Source organism: Alligator sinensis, unplaced genomic scaffold (genome assembly GCF_000455745.1).
Source record: "Alligator sinensis unplaced genomic scaffold, ASM45574v1 scaffold476_1, whole genome shotgun sequence".
NCBI classification, from domain to species: Eukaryota; Metazoa; Chordata; order Crocodylia; family Alligatoridae; genus Alligator; species Alligator sinensis.
The window spans coordinates 1,289,250-1,305,728 of record NW_005842444.1 but is presented as its reverse complement, the minus strand read 5'-3'; the positions used below and the strand labels follow the sequence as shown (position 1 = coordinate 1,305,728).

Sequence of the window (16,479 nt, the reverse complement as noted above, 5' to 3'; positions counted from 1 at the left end):
AAAAAAAGCTCCGCACTCACTGGCTGCTGCCAGGTAGGGAGGCGATACTTCCTGCCCCCCACTGCACTGCGCTGCATGGGGGGCTCTCTCATGAGCCCCCAGAAGCCCCAAGAGCTGCTGCAGTAGCCGGTGAGCGTGGGGCTTTTTTCTATTTTTAAAAGAGCTGGAAGCTGGGACTGAGTGGGGCAGCCATGGTGGGGGCTGGAAGAGTGGGCAGGGGATGGGGCTCATGGCAGAGCCCCCCATGCAGTGTGGGGGACAGCAGGGATCACCCCCTTGCCTGGCAGCAGCCTGTGAGTAGGGGCTTTTTTAAAAAGAGCCGGGAGCTGGGGCCAGGTGGGGCAGCCATGGTGGGGCCTGGGACAACAGGCAGGGGTTGGAGGGTGCTCAGGGAGGACTGGGCGAGTAGGCAGGGATTGGAGCCTGGTGGGAGTCCCGCCATGGTCCCCTCCCCTGCCCCCTACTTACCAGTACAGAATCCACGTCCAGCTCCCTGCGGCAGTGACCAGGGACTGCCTGAATCTCTGAAGCTCTCCGAATCTTTTCCGAATTGATTCAGAGAGCTTCGAATCAATTCAGACCTTGTAAGTGGTCTCCTGATTTGATTCAGATTCAGAGATTCGGCCACCATCGGGCTGAATCTCATCCAAATCGAATCAGCACCCGAAGCTTCACACAGTCCTACTAATTAGGTGTCCAGGGTTCCAGGCAGGGTTGCATAGCCAGTATTGAAGCCACCACAACTTCATTGCTACTGGCACCATTTAAAACTAACTCAAGTTTATCTGTACATGTTAATACCCACACCTAATTGTTGTGCAAATATAACCTTAAACTGTTCCTATTATATGCCCGATTTTTACGCTGCCATCCTAAAGCACCACCAAACTACTACCCTGAAATGAGCTTCCATCTACTCAACATTTCTCTTAGATTTATCTGGCGAGAGAAGACATTTTTAAAATAGCATGAGGTGAAGCTGAAAACTTTGTGAGTTATAGGGCTTTCAGAAGTGTTTCTCACTTCTAAAAAAAAGTTTTAGAGAAACTATTGGGGAAATTATAATTCAAACATCTTGCTGTAAAAACCTCAAAACTGTTATATCCTCTAATCCTCAGTGAGTACTAGCATACAATAATATATTTTTCATGTTGAAATTCAAGACTTCTGTTTACTACTTTTGGTCTCCTTATGTGTTTTAATTTCCACAATGACTGGAGCATGTCACTATAACTAATGACTGAGGTATGTCACCAGCTCCACCCAGTCTAAACTAGTGTGTTCCCTCTCTCCCTCATTTCTAGTAAAAAAAAAAATCTTCAGAATTGTTCACTATGAAAAATAATCAACAGGATTGCAAGTTGTCATAGAGCTTTTCTTAGAAAATAAGTGATTTTTAAAAATTATCTTTCTTTAAAAATTGTAGACAACAAATGGCAGGCAGACCAGAATGTGCTGTAGAGTTCATGTAAATGCTGAACCTGGGAATGATCACAACAAATTTCTCCAGAAACATTTTTTCATTGAAATTCACTGATTCAATGAAATTGCAAACCTGTGTCAATTTCAAAGTCCCTCACAGCCTATAGCAGATTAGCAACTGATATGTAGATGGCCCAATTCCCAATTCCCTCCTCTTTCTTGGTACTATACAAAACCACCTCACTGGACAATTAACAGCTTAGAACTCTCACTGGGTGCATCTACATGAGACGTTTACTTTGCAGTTGACTAATTACCTGCACAGTAAATGTCTCAGCATCTACAAGTGCACCCCAATTAGGGAGCATGAAACTAATATACTCTACAGCAAGGTAGTACTTGTCAATACAGAGTTGCAGAGTTTTTTCGTGAGTAGGAGTACATGCATAGATGCTACCCCAGCTAATGGTGCATGCAAGTACTTAAGTGCAGGGGCTGCCTGCTGGCTAGCCTTATACTGAAACACCCTTGTGCCCCATCCAGCCCCTCCACAACAAACTGAGACCAATTGGAGCAGCCCCAGGCTGGCAGGCTGACCCCCCAAACCTCCTACCTGATGCAACCCGACCCAATGTGCTGTGGTCCTGGCGCGCACATAAACTGCATGGCTAGGATCTTCTTGGGAGCAATAAACTCTGCAGCATTAATGGCATATGTGCATTAATGGCATATGTAGATGACCCACTGTTAACTGAATGCTTTAGAGCTCTATACCTTGTAATCAATTAGAACAAAAGAAACAAAGAGAAAGTCTACATGCTGTACCTATTACAGACATCCTTTTTCTGATATTATTAAAATCTAAAAATGCCAATAGCTGGTACGTAACAAGTTGGCCCATTTCTTCCACAGTGATGGTCTCTGGGGTCCGAGACTTAAAGATAAACCCAAAATTTCTGGCAGCAGTTACTAGAGCACCTTCATCTGGCGACTGCACCTGGTAAATCAATTCACCTACAAAAAAGGAAACCAAAACTGTAAATAAGTTAGAAATTATTCATAGCTTGACTTCCAGCAAATGACAAGAGGAACAGTACTGAAGAGCACTTCTTTGCTGAGGGCCCTCTGCTGAATGAAGGGTTTCTGTTTTCAACTTCAGTGATCCTTAGGCAAAGGGAGAAAAAGTCAAATGAAGAATACAGGTCTGTCATGAAACCCTTGAATTCTTTTCTCTGCAACTCAGCACACTGAAGGACAGCATTTGTGTCAGGATATGTTTTATACTGAGTCACTACAACATGCCAATGTTGCACTAACCTAAAAATACTTTCTGATGTTTAATGTTAAATAAAGACTGGGTAGCATATCAGTTAAACATTTGCTCTTTGCCATCCAGGGTCTAAATACTGGTTCCTGAGGGGACTCTGCTGTGGATGGCAAACCACAAAAAGGCTCTAGGTAAAAGGTATGTGTTAAAGGAGGCCTCAGTTGATAGCAGACCTATTTCTGTTCAGTGGCTGTTCAGCTTCACATGAGAACTCACCATCAGGAAAAGATTTTTAGAGTTACAGTCTAAGAAATGGCCTATTCAGATAATCAAGGAGTTCTAGGAGGGTTGTTGGTCACCATTAAGAACTTGGCGCTACCATTTGAATGCAAAAATAACTTTACTCCAAGCAATTTGAAAAGTCCCTGCTGGTTAGAATAAATATTTGGGGAATGCACTTAGCATAGCTGAACTTGCTTCCATACAAGCATCAGCTGGCCTTACATGGCATAAAAAGTTATTGGTATTTGGGGTTGCATAGAATCTGGGCTCTATGAGCCCATAAGATATTGAATATGTGAGTAAGAACAATGCCTGTTTCTCAGATACAGATTCTTTGTTATAGTAAAGTTTTACAATTAGCTCTTTCCAAATTGAACTTAAAGCAACACATTTACTTACTAAGATGCACAGCAGGATTTTGGAAGCCCAGTGCACACATTCTGCCTAAATCAAACTCTAAATAAGCATGAAATGTATCCTTATATGGTTATAAAGGGCCTCTATGAAAAGGTCAAAGATTTGTATGAAATCTAGCCAATAAACAGATAAAATTAGTAAATCACTTAGAATCAAAGTTAAGTCATAGCAATCTAGAGAGCTTATCAGAAGCCTAGCTATGTTACAGACCTAGCTACAATCAGGTACTACAAAAACAGGAAAAAAAAATAACTCCAGGTTTCAGAAACAATCTCCATGTAAACCTTAAATTGGTACAAATAGTACCTCCATTATTCCTGCAGTCCCAAGATTGCAGTACAAAAGCAGAGAAAATTATTAGTTAAATGTAAATGGAAAACTAACTTTGATGCAATGATAAAAAGTGAACAAGTCAACCCTATAACAGGGTCAAGGAATTCAAGAAGTCAATTCTGGAACTTACTATTCTCATTTACCTACTGTTAAAATCTCCAAAAAATATTGATGGAATTACTTCAGATTTACTGGGAGCAAAATCTGAACCAAAGTTTCTAACAGAGTCTTGTCTTAACCTTTAGTGCACATTCCATATATTATATGTGACAATGCATGTAAAATAATTAGATAGAATCAAGATACAAATTTAGACCAGCATCTATAAGAAGTAATTATTTGCACAACAAAAATGTCACCTGTACAAAATGACTGAACTAATTTTGCTGACACAGTAGAAAAATTTCTGGGGTAAAACAATGCAAGAAAAAACACAGCCCAAAGTGAATTTGCCTAAGAGAGCTATGAACACAAAAAAGAGACAGAGAGAGAAAGAGAGAAAGTGAGATGGCTGACATGGAAACTGAAGCTCAACCCTGCATCATTTCCACTCATCAACAGTCACTGAATAAAAATATTGCTTTAAGCCTCAATAATAATAATACTTAGCACATCTAAACTCCTGCTTTAGATCTTCAGTGTCACACAAACAACTATTCTTGCACAATCAAAAAAACAAAGCATTAAAAAAGGAAAATATGTCATTCTAGTAAAATCAAAAAACGTGGCATAGAAACAAGAACACACAGTACTAAGCCTCTTATTAATTAAAAACAACAGAAACAAACTTAAAACAATCCACCTTTTATTACCAAATTCTGTCACCAGCCAGGCAAATTTGAGACCACAGTGCACTTCAAAGTGATTCATAATAAACACAGCCAATAAAGTCATAGGTTTTCTGGGGTTAGACTTACACGAGCCAGTTCAGAGCTATAAGAATTTCATACAAAAATGATCAAAAGTGAAGAACATATTCTGTGCTAAGGCTGTAGTGTTGTTGTAGCCATGGTAGGGCAGGAAACATGCAGGATAAGAAAAGCTTTTTAGTAATAACTTTTATTGTACAAATTCCATAGTTGGGAATGATGTTAGGCCCTGGCAGGTGTGCAATCGAAGGCGCAATGGGATCTGATGTGTGGTCCTCACAATCACACAACTTGCCATAACACATGTGCATGGCAGGAGATGTGATTGTGGAATTGAGACTCGGATCCCATTAAACCGTATTGCGGGTGCAGGGGGACCCTAGGATCCTGATCCTGAGTTCCCCCTGCACCTGCAAATTACAAGCTCTTGCAGTTGGGAGCCCCAGTCAGCTGATGGGGCCTTTGAGTCATGGGGGTGCATCATGGTGCACTGCTGCAGCTGGGAGCCTGGATTCAGCTGACTGAAGTTCCCAACAGTGGGGCACAGTGGAGCCTTTGACTGCAACTGCACCTAGAAGGCTGACAGCCCTGATCTGGTGCTGCTCCCAGCCAAGGGGGTGTATCAGAGTCAAGGGCTCTGATACACCCCTGCAGCTGGGGAGCAGCAGCTGAACCCCTGCAGCTGACTCGAATGGGCCCCTGAAGCTAGGAGTAGCAATTAACTGATTGGCCTTCTCAATCTTGAGGCTACATGGGGAACAAGGGCTCCGATACACTCTGAAGACTGGGAGCCCCAATCAACCTGGCCACACATTCAATTTATAGCATGATAGGAACCAGCCACAAAGTTATTATGCATATTTTTTTTTATCATTATCATACCATTAATTTTAATTTGTTCCATTTAATTAATTATTTTAACTGGTTAATCATGTCCTAAATATAATGTGCTAAGGGCTTAGACAAACATCTGGGCACTAGGTGATCTGAGGACATGCATTCTATGCTCAAAAGCTTGTCTAACACCTTTCTCAATTATATAGTTGGTCATATTCCAAATATTTTAACATAAAAATGACTTAGAAGGAATCCCAGCGACTCCTTTGTTAGTTTAAGCTTTACACATAAAATAGGTTTAAAATGCTTAAATCAATGTTGAATGACACACACGATTAACAAGAAACCTTTGCTAATTCAACAATGACAAACTTAAATTATTTTGGCAATTTTCAGACTACATTAAGTTGAAAATTCAGCATTCTAAGCTATTTAAAATCCTTTCCTTTAGAAATTTTTCTTGCGAGTCTCACAATTTTTCTTGCTCTTCTAATGTAATTATCACACACTTTAAACTTATGTAGAGACTAATCCAACAGGTAGGAGTATGGAAACATTTTTATAAAATCTGAAAATTATTCTTTTTATTTAATGGACAAAGGATTCACTTAATTCATGTGTATCAATCAAGCTATGTCTCTGCTACAGACTTCCTCATGCAGAGAGGAAGGGCTGGAGATGGCAACTGCAGTAGTGCTCCAGCAGAGATTGCAAAGAATGGGGCAGGCCAGGAGGATATTCAGGAGTAACACAATGATTCAGGAAAGAGAAAGCTTATGCGGAACAGCAATGCTTATTCGTCTCTCAAGCCCAAGGACCTGATAGAGAGGGTCAAAGGATTTTTGCTGTATAAGCCTGTGCAGAACACTAGGGCTGTGCAAAGCTTTGGTCCCTGATTTGATTTGGTGTAGACCCTTTAATCTCTGCGAATTGAATCAGAACCCTCTGAATTGATTCGGAGAGATGTGGAAAGATTTGGCGATTCGGACACAGACACAGCTTTAAATGTTTTTTCTACATACCTCAAGGTACCAGGCGGCTCATGAATGCTGCGATGGTGGGGTAGATGGAGCATCCCCACAGGAGTGCAGGGGGCTCCCCAGCACGCTTGGCTGCAGACCTGGAAGTGTAGCAGAAGCACACCTGGTCCACTTCTGGGGCTGCGGGGAGTGCACAGGGGGACCGCCCCCTGTGCCCCCCAGCTCAATGGCTAGTGCCTCCTGGGCCTGGTGGGGCACCCAGGGTCCCCTTGTGGCCAATCGCTGAGCCGGAAGGGTGCAAGGGAGCCCCTGTGCACTCCCCGGTGAACCCGTAAGTGGACTGGAAGTACTTCCAGTCCACTTTTGGGTTCACCACTGAGCACGCAGGGGGCCCCCTCCCATGCTCCTGTGGGACGCTCCATCCACCCCAGCATCGCTGCATTCTCAAGCCACACCTGGTACCTTGAGGTATGTAGAAAAAACATTTAAAGTTGTATCTATGTCCAAATCACTGATTCTCTGAATCAGCATCGAATCTTCAGATTCGGATTCGGCCAAATCAATCAAGGATAGTGATCTGAATCAACTAATCGAATCACCATCCCCGATTCAGGATGAATCCGAATCAAATACAGCCTGTTTCACACACCCCTACAGGATGCTGTTCCTGCAGAGTGCAGTAGGTCCAAGAATATTTGTAGGCTGGAGCATGAGATCATAACCACTTATTCTCCTAATGGAAGATGGAGCACAAGACTTGTCAGGGAGAGCAGTTGCCCAGTAATTTTTCATGACTCCCAGCTGACTGAATAGAAACTAGGCCTAAATTTTAAATATGAAACTTCTTATCAACTGTTTCTAAGCTCCTGTAGAGTTCTTTGCCAGTTCTTTGCTCCCTCCAGCTCCCACACTATAACCAAAGTTTCTGGTAAATATACCTGGGGAGTAGCTTTTAAAAGAAATGGAAATGGCTCAGTAAACAATATGATGAGCAGTGAAGTAGACTAACTGATGCCTTACGGGATGACAGAGTCTGAAAAGGATACAAAGCTTTTCACCTCCAAGTGCTTTAATTCAACTTGAGTGTATCATAACTGAAAGTCCCGTGGGGCTGCTGCTCCCCAGTGGGGCTCACTTGCCCGTCTGCTCCTGGGGCTTATGATCTCCGCCCCGCATGTTCGGGTCCTCCGGCAGGCACCTGGCCTCTTCCCCCGGCCTCCAGGGCTCATGCTCCCTGGCTCCGCAGAGTCCGCCTCTTTGTCGGTGTTCCCCTTTTCTTTCCCTGGCATGGCTTTAGCTGTGTCCCCAGCTGTTTCTTGAAGAGCCCACACTTTGCTGAGGCCACGCCCCCTTCCTCCACTGATTTGCAGGCTCAGGCAGCTCCGGTAGTGCCGATCCTGCCCCAGCATCTCTTCCCAGCTGCCACTCATCGTCGGAGTACTGGGGCGTGTTGGGGGGGGGGGTTCTGGGGTCTGTCAAGGGGGCTTTTACCTTCCCTCTCACAAGTATTTATTTTATTATAATGATTGAGGCATTGGTAGCCTTCCAAATTGCTTTAAAATTGTAAATATATCAATAAAACATTGTGTTCAACTGATACCTATATATATATTTTGGCATTTCATTTTAATCATGGAACAACGTGGATTTGGGGTTTTTAAATCAGAGAATTTGGGATCTTTAATCAGAGAAAACCAGGATCCCTGGGTAGAAGCAAGAAATTCTCCTTTACAGTAAACCACTCCTGGAGAAGCCCTACAGGTTGGAAACAAATTTTAAATTCAAACACCAGTCATTTCAGTGTTAAATACTCAAGTCAAGTCTAGTCAAGTCAGTCCTGAGGCCATGCTGCAACCTTTGGGGCACCTAGATGCTGAAACAATCCTTCTAGGTTAGATGAATTGCTTTGAATCATTGGTGATTCTTCAGGCAGAGTGACCTGACAGCACACATCTCCTATCTAGATATGGATGGCTGTTGGCTCACAGGGATCTCATCCATCTTGTTTTTAGTCCTGCTGGGTGTCCACACACCCTCCTCACCCAGTCTAGCCCAGGAGGGGGCACCAGTTTAGTCACCGATAGCCCAACCGTGGAATCGGCTGTCCTGGTTTATATGGTACCAGATAGCAGATCAAATGAGGCCTGGCCTGACAGGAGTGTTAAATACTAGACAATACTTATTAGACACTTGTAAAAGAAGTGATAATAGATGCTACTTATCAGACATCTAACTCACTGATAGCAGTCTCATTCAGTTTCTCCTGGGAGAGCTGCTGCTCTCCCTGGAGAAACCAGAGTGTACAGATGTTCAGGCATTTTCTATCAGAGTAAAAACAGCTGTTCCAACAACCAGGGTTAAATAACTTCTGGGAGAGTTTCTTCTGGGACAGCAAATGTCTTTATGTGCTTCTTCTTTCAGAAGAGAACATCATCTTCCAGCATTCCCTCCTCCTGCACCTCCCCCCCACTTCAAAGGAGACAGTACATCACTTGCTGGACTCTGCTGCTTCAGCAGGCTGGACTCTGCTGCTTCGGCAGGAAGCAGAACACTCCTTCACAATCCCCACTTTGTGCTGCACAGAAACATAAGCTGACCATGGGCAGTCTGGGTCACCAGTCAGGACTGTCCCTACGCACTGCTTCCGTCTGTTGCCAGGCAGACTAACAGATCCTGCAGAGCACACCAAGATGTGTGCACAGGACCCCATGGGTGCACAATGTTAGCACTGCAAGTTCTCCACTCTTCAGGGCCTCAGCATTCAAATGTCTGTGCATGTGGCTCTGGGTAAGTTTATCTACAAAAAGAGCAAACTGGGAGAATTCTCCCAAATTGTTTTAATGTGTGCATACAGCATTCTAAACATCTCTTCCCAGAATCCTGTCCTCTAGGACTGTGACTGGCCTGTGCAATGATAAGTCATCTCACATTATATGCATATACACTTACATGTATGACCAGCGCTAAAGTACCTGCTACAAAAGGAAAATATCTAAATTTAATGCAACTAACACAAAATGAATATATTACAGGACAAATTAATTAAGTGAAGATTAGCAGATTTTTTCAAGCCTCCATTCCTGGACACTTTCAAAGACAGAAAGAGTTTTTAACTCACATGCCTAACTTTAAACCTAAAGTCCAGTCCTACTACAATTAGGCCCATATACCTTACTGATTAATACTTTTGCTGCCACCATACTATTCACTCTGCTTGTGTGTTATACACTCCATTTCTCACTTTGTCTGTCTTCTCTGTGCCAATGGTACACTCCAGTCATCTACTACATTTTGTTTATAGAGCAGGTAACAATATGGGGTGCATAATAAAAATTCATCCTGAAAAATGGACTGTGTGCCATAAATTGCAACATTTTCCCACACTGGAACCTTAAGGGATTTTTTTTACAAGAAGAAAAAACTATAAATGAAGAGAAATATTCTTTCTATGACACACATCCAACACTATACAACATTTTCTTATTATGGATTTAATGTTTGTAACAGTATGGAAACTAAAATATTGTCAATACTACTTGGCCAGGAAATAGTCGCAGCTTGTTCTCTCACAGGTAGAATATATAGCCCATCCAAAATATGTACTAAATGTTCTGCTGGATCAGTAATAACAGGCATAATTACTGACTGGAAATAAAAACAATTTTATTCAGTACACTAGAAAGATAAAGTTAACATCTCTTTCCTCTCTCTTAAGGGAGGATTTAAGAAAGACAAAAATGTAATGGAGATCTATCTTTCCTTTCATTTTACACCTGCAGTTATGTGCCCTTTCACCCATCCTTGCAAAATTGCCTGAACTAAATTAGAGTCCAGCAGTAAAACAAGCAAGACAGCACAACTGGCATATGCCCCTGCTGTGCTCAGAAGACGTTGTATTCATATGTGAAAGTCAGACAACTTCAAGCATGGAAGAGTATTTTTATGTGAAGAATGTGCGGATGAGCTTTTCAATCACTTATGTGTAAACATAATTAATCTATGCAAGTGTGATTGCTTGACTTGGCTTAGGGATACCTATTTGTGTACTGAATTACAAAGTTTTAAGGGTGCAATGACTGCACACATCACCAAAGCTTGTACTCAACTCACCTTTTGCTTTGAAAATGTGATCCAAACTTGCATTTTTAAATTAAGCAAGTCCTATAGAAATCAAATAGTTAACTGTAATAAAAGAGGTTTTAATTTTTTTCAGTACTTTACCTGCATTTTTTTCTTCAGGCATGACAGTATGGCAGAGGGAAAGCAACCTAAAGAATTCTTGTACTGTTTGATCTCTTAGTTGAATAGATTCAATCAGGCTGTGATCATAAAACTGAAACTTGCTATCTGCTAGTGGATTAAATGAAAAATCCACGGGCACAGTTTTCTGCAAGAGACAAAAAGTCATGCAGTTTTCAAAAAAAGATTTTAAATAATTAATTCTAGCTGCATATTTGAGTATTAAAAGACTGTTCAATAATCAAACAAGCTAACATTTATGTAGTACATTGATATGTGAGAAACTTGCCCTTTTAATTAAGGTTCCTTTCTACTGTGCTAGTTTGATGGGGAAAAATTGTTAAAAAAACATGGATTGGAAACATTTGTCATTTTCATCAGTAGAGGTTGGGACAGTTTATTTTCAGGCTCTACAGGAACAGGAAAACTTATCATCATGCAATATGCTGGCTGCAGTGCTGCATTTTACTTGATAGATTCAAAACTGATCAAGGGTTTGCTATTCTGTTGCCTTGTAAAGAGTAAATAAATCCTAATAATACTGACAGCCTAATTATTTCTTCTTTTAGCTGAAGAAGTTCAGAAGTATGCTTCCTTTTAGGTTTCCTTTCCACTTTTTGTTTATTTAATAGCAATTTTTTTTCTTTTATGGAAATAAGTGACATCAAAAGACCATGCAATTTAGAATCTGTCAAGATCTTAGGGCAGCTCAAAAGTAATGAGGTGAAAAACTGGCCAGTTGTTTGGTGTGTTTGCAGTAGGATTATTTCCTGCATATTCAGTTAACAGTAGCAAAGGAGCTATTCCTACAATTCATACTAGTTACTAGATTTCATCATTCTGTTTTAACAATTAATTTCTACAAAGTATTTGAGGTTTTGGAATGATCTTTTATAAATCTATCCCAATTAAAATGTGGGTTTCTTCACTTCATATTTTCAATAGTTCCTGAATAATTATATAATTACAGCAAACGTAATTATGCCACATTAATATTATTTTCCTTTTAATGTCTCTTGCACATACACATGTACTAGAGGTACACTGATATATTGATGGCATATTGAATTGTCAACGATAAAAGGAAAATTAACATTATCAGGTATCCACTTTTATTGGCTGGTGTAGCTGATATAATGTCATTGATAAATGCAACATGCATATGCACAGCTGCAGCATGGGGAGGACACATTGAGGCCCCCATAGTGAGGGAGAGAGTGGGGCAGGGGCAGGCGCTGCCCACCCAGGGTGGTGAATATGACCCAAGGAGTGAGACAGAGCTGCGGGTGGCTTGCCTGATGGGCGTGGGAGGGGGTGAAGGGAGGCAGCTCACTGCCACTGCACGCACCCCTGGGGGGCATGGGAGACGTGTGTCCCCTGGATTTGTGCATGAGGTGAGGGCAAGCTGCCCACTGTGGGTTTGAGACCAGGAGCTGCCTGGCAGGGGGGCTGGGCCTGGGCTGTGCTCGGGGAGGGTGGGGGCAGGGTGGGTGGTGCTGGGAGGGGTGGCTATGGGGAGGGCTATAGACACCCCAAAATTCCCCATAGCCACCCCTCCCAGAGCTGCTGCTGTCCACCCTGAACACAGCCCCAGCTCAGCCCCCACCAGGAAAAGCCTGGCACCCACAGAAAAAACAACTATAAAAGAAGATGTTAAGGACTTGTCTGCACTTGGAAATGTATTGAAATAGGTATTCTAGAGTAAAAGGGTGCCCGTATACATGACCAGAGGCTGCTTGGATGTGCTGTAATTATAGCACATTGGAGCAAAATTGATTAATCGAGTCTGCTAGAGTGTGCTAATTTGCGCATATCAACCAGCCTTAGCGTCTCACATATCAGCATCCAGGAAGAGCACACACCAACTGCTGCAGCTTCCTGAGCCTGACAAAGGGTTTTTGAACCCGAAAGCTTGCTTAGTAACTATTCTCCAACCATTTGGTTTGGTCTAATAAAAGATATCAAATTCACCCAAGGAACCTTGTCTGCCTATATCCTTAGACCAACACGGCTACAACCGAAACCCCTGCATATCAGCATCCCGGCATTTCAAAATGGCAGCAGTTGGGCTTTAACTAAAATTCGTTTGATGAGCATTAACTAAAAGTGCCCACACTGCCATTTTAAAGCACAGGGATGCTGATACACAAGATGCTGTGGGCACATTAATTAGAGTGACTCTCAGAGCCAGGCTTATTAAAGTGTCCCTGCCACCCTTGGAGCAGTGTAAAAATATCCAAAGTGTGTATATAGGGGCTTATATTGAACTAACTACACTGAAATAATTATTACAAATGTAGACAAGCCCTGAGAAGAAAAAGATTCGTATTTTCAGTCTTGTCCATTTTTTATTTAGAGTTATTCTAAAGAATATTTAAAATGGAATAGAAAATTAATGACAACTTCTCCTATTGGTGATAGGATTTTAAAAATGAAATAAAAATAAACTAGAGTACATCATAAGGTTTCATAATTTGGTCATATCTATACCTCATTAATTTCTGTTTTCCGGCCCAGCTCATCATATACATCACCTATAAAAAAAAAAAAAATGAATTCATTTTCAATTCTACATTTTTACAAAATAAATGTTTTTGATTTTTAAGCTACGGATGTAGACTAAAAAGAGGAAGCATTCATTTCAACAACAAATAAAGAACAGAAAATACTAAAAAAGATTTCAGAGGTCTACTTAAATAGTGGAGAAACTACATCATTTTTGTGGGCTGGTAGTGGCATAAATAGCAAATTCCACAGGTATTTCCTGGATGTGCTACAGCAGCCCAGCCCCTTGATGCTGGTAGGCAGAGAGGATCCAGGCAAGGGGAGGAGAGAAGAGGATGTGACCATCACCTCGTCTGCTGACTGCCCTTCATGTGGCCCCAGTGCTGACTGGCAGACAAGCCCTGGTTGGGGGAGGAGAGACGAAGGGGCAGCTGCCATCTTGCCTGCTGCTCTTCATGCCTCCCTGCCAGCCGGCACCTCCTCCCCACCCCAGGCAGGCTGAAAGTCTGGGCTGCGGCAGCAGTGAGGACTACTGCCTCCCACTGGGAAGCCAACATTTTATATTAAGGTTTTTTTCAAAGTTTATATTGCATACAACCCTGGATTTCACAGTTTCCATGAAATCCATGGAACTGAGTAGACCCTTATAGTCAACATTTTCATAAATTAAATTGTTTCATTTTAAGTCTGTAATGCCACTGTATTTTTTTCTCTCCAGCTATGGCACATAATCTTGTGCCAAAGCAAAATTCTGCAAACCCAGATGTATGTAAATAACTTTATCTGCACGACTAAAGCCATTTGTTACATAGTTGCAGAATTGAGTAATAAAGTTTTATGTAGAGTTCTTTAGGTATAATTGAGGGTCAATAATATTCACTTGCTCCAAAACTAATCTTTGTATTATATTATCACCTAACATTCCCTAGGATTTACTAAATAGTATGCCTAGAATAAAGCAAATAGTAGTTATTTAATCATTGTAAGGCATTATGTTAGACAGCCTGTAAGTTTTTAAAAAATGACCTGGTATAAAAAGAACTGGTCCTTTTATACCATGTAATATACAAGTTTACAAGTCTAAAACTCATGTAATACATGTATCATATTTTGCCTCAATTTATTAAATGTCTTTTAACTCCATATTTAGACAGCACAGTACAATAACACATTCACCTCTGAAGATCTGGTTTCAAATCCTGAATTATAGTATACATGAAAAGAAGTTAGGTAGTTTCAGGGTGGACTATGGGATATAAGTCAAAATTAAAGTGTTGCATGACAGGCACTTGGAGATCTGTGGCAGATCACAATTTTATTAGTAAAGATATGGGAAAACTGGCTCAGCATCTCCCTTGTGCTAATCAATCAATCAATCAATCACTTTCATGACATCAAGCTACTTTAAAACAATTACATTTAAAAAGACTTTTCAGCCTGTGAAATGAAGGTAATAAATATTCATTAAAAAATGATTCAGTTCTTCAGAAGGGTGCCATAAATCATTGGTGACATGTGAACTGAATTTATATACATTTATTTTAATTTTTTATGTATTATATTTCTTCTCTTAGTTTTAAGATAGCTAGTTTTGTTATCTCTATTCTTCAACCCAGTCATAAATCCTTAATTTAAAAAGATGAAAAGACACCATTATACCCATATTTGCATTATTTTTAGAGGCAAACAATAGACCTTCTCTCTCTCTCTCTCTCTCTCTCTAACAAAGACTGGTCCAAAATTAACTGAAGAGAACAGGAATTTATGTTCTTTTCACAAAACTCTACATGAAGTTTATAAAAAAAATTCTAGGTCATTTTTAAATGAGCTAAACTCAAAATCAGAATCTGAAATAAATTACATTGGCAAAAGACTAGTAAGTAATAACTTACCATATGTTTTCCCATTAATAGAGCATTTGTTAAAAGTCATTATGTTCTGAGTGAGCGTCCCAGTTTTATCTGAGAAAACATATTCAATTTGTCCCAGTTCTTCATTAAGTGTTGTAGTTCGAACCTCAGCAGGGGTATCATTTTTGGCATAATACATTTTACGATCCCAGTTTATGAAGTAGCTATGCCCAAGCCGAATAACTTCCACACTTTTAAAACAGACACACAAAAACACTCTTTAGAATTTAAAGTCTTTCAAGTGAAAATCAATCATACTCAGAACTTAAATAAAATTAGTTTTCAGATTTCAGTGGATAAGACTCTGTGCAGATTATACATAATATCATGCTCCAAATAATCTCAAACTTCAAATCATCTGTGGAAAGAAAGTGTGTGATAAGAATACTGCTTTATTTAAAGTTTACATAAACTTTATAGTGTTTTGTCATGTTACAAAGCAACTTGATATGCTGTAATCAAATGAGAACAGAATAGAAACTTGTACTTCCAATATGTCAAGTCTTTTCAGGTTACTACTTTTGTATAGTGTTTTCTTGTCTACTGCTGTGCTCTGCTAGATGAAGTTCTACACCTTTTCAAATGTTCACAGTTTCCCTCTTCTGTATGGACAAATAAGTTATTCCTTTAGCATTCAAGTATAGGTCTGATTTTTTTTTTTAATAGATCTTATAATCTTTACCTCAAAAACATTTAGACATGGTTAGCTAACAACTGTGCTTGTCATTATATAGGTAACATACTATTAGAGTTATGCCATGAATCTTTGGTGTGCACTATCACCAATAATATGACCTACTACATGCCCTTAAAAGAGATTATGCACTTTGGTTCAATCCTAAAATACCTGGGCACAGAAGATGGCACACAGCTCAGAAGAAGGCAGGGGTGGCTCTAAATCATCTTTTTACCTCCCCTGATCCTAAACTGGTCAAAACTGGTATTCACTGGATGTTAGCCTCCTCTAAAGGTTGCACTGGCTTATAAAGGTGTCTTGTATCCTCTAAACTCCAAAACATGAACTTTTTATGTATTAAACCATAGAAAAGCATTCACAAAAAAACACTTGTTTTGATCACAGACAAAAATATTCTTTTGTAACCCAGCTGAAAAAGCCAACTTGGATGAGCTGCCCGCATGACCAGTATCACCGCAAGTAGTACTTACTACTGGTCATAAATATTCATAAACATTCTGACAAAGCTCACTGACGAGAACAGGAAGGTTTAAACGGTTAAGGCTCAAAATGTACCTGGATGGTGAACAATCAGAAAATGCATGCACTGTACTCCTCCCTCCTGGATAATAGTAATTTATTTGGGGTGATTTTAAAGTGTACATTTTAATTTCATGTACAATTGTAGCTCTTAGATCTTTAAAAAGAGCTCTGCGTTACAAGCCTTTTCACTTAAGCAGTT

At 40.5% G+C, this 16,479-nt stretch overlaps 1 protein-coding gene across 1 annotated transcript in view; it reads right to left on the bottom strand.

Annotated features, from left to right (window-relative positions):
* ATP8B4 (ATPase phospholipid transporting 8B4 (putative)) overlaps positions 1-16,479 on the bottom strand; it is a gene marked incomplete at its 3' end in the record, with an annotated part of 127,898 nt that overhangs the window by 2,187 nt on the left and 109,232 nt on the right. Inside the window, exons 14-17 of the mRNA XM_025212073.1 lie at positions 15,044-15,252; positions 13,137-13,180; positions 10,629-10,794; positions 2,248-2,436 (exon numbers count right to left, since the gene is read on the bottom strand). Coding sequence (XP_025067858.1) covers positions 2,248-2,436; positions 10,629-10,794; positions 13,137-13,180; positions 15,044-15,252 — 608 coding nt within the window. The remainder of the gene's footprint in view (positions 1-2,247; positions 2,437-10,628; positions 10,795-13,136; positions 13,181-15,043; positions 15,253-16,479) is intronic.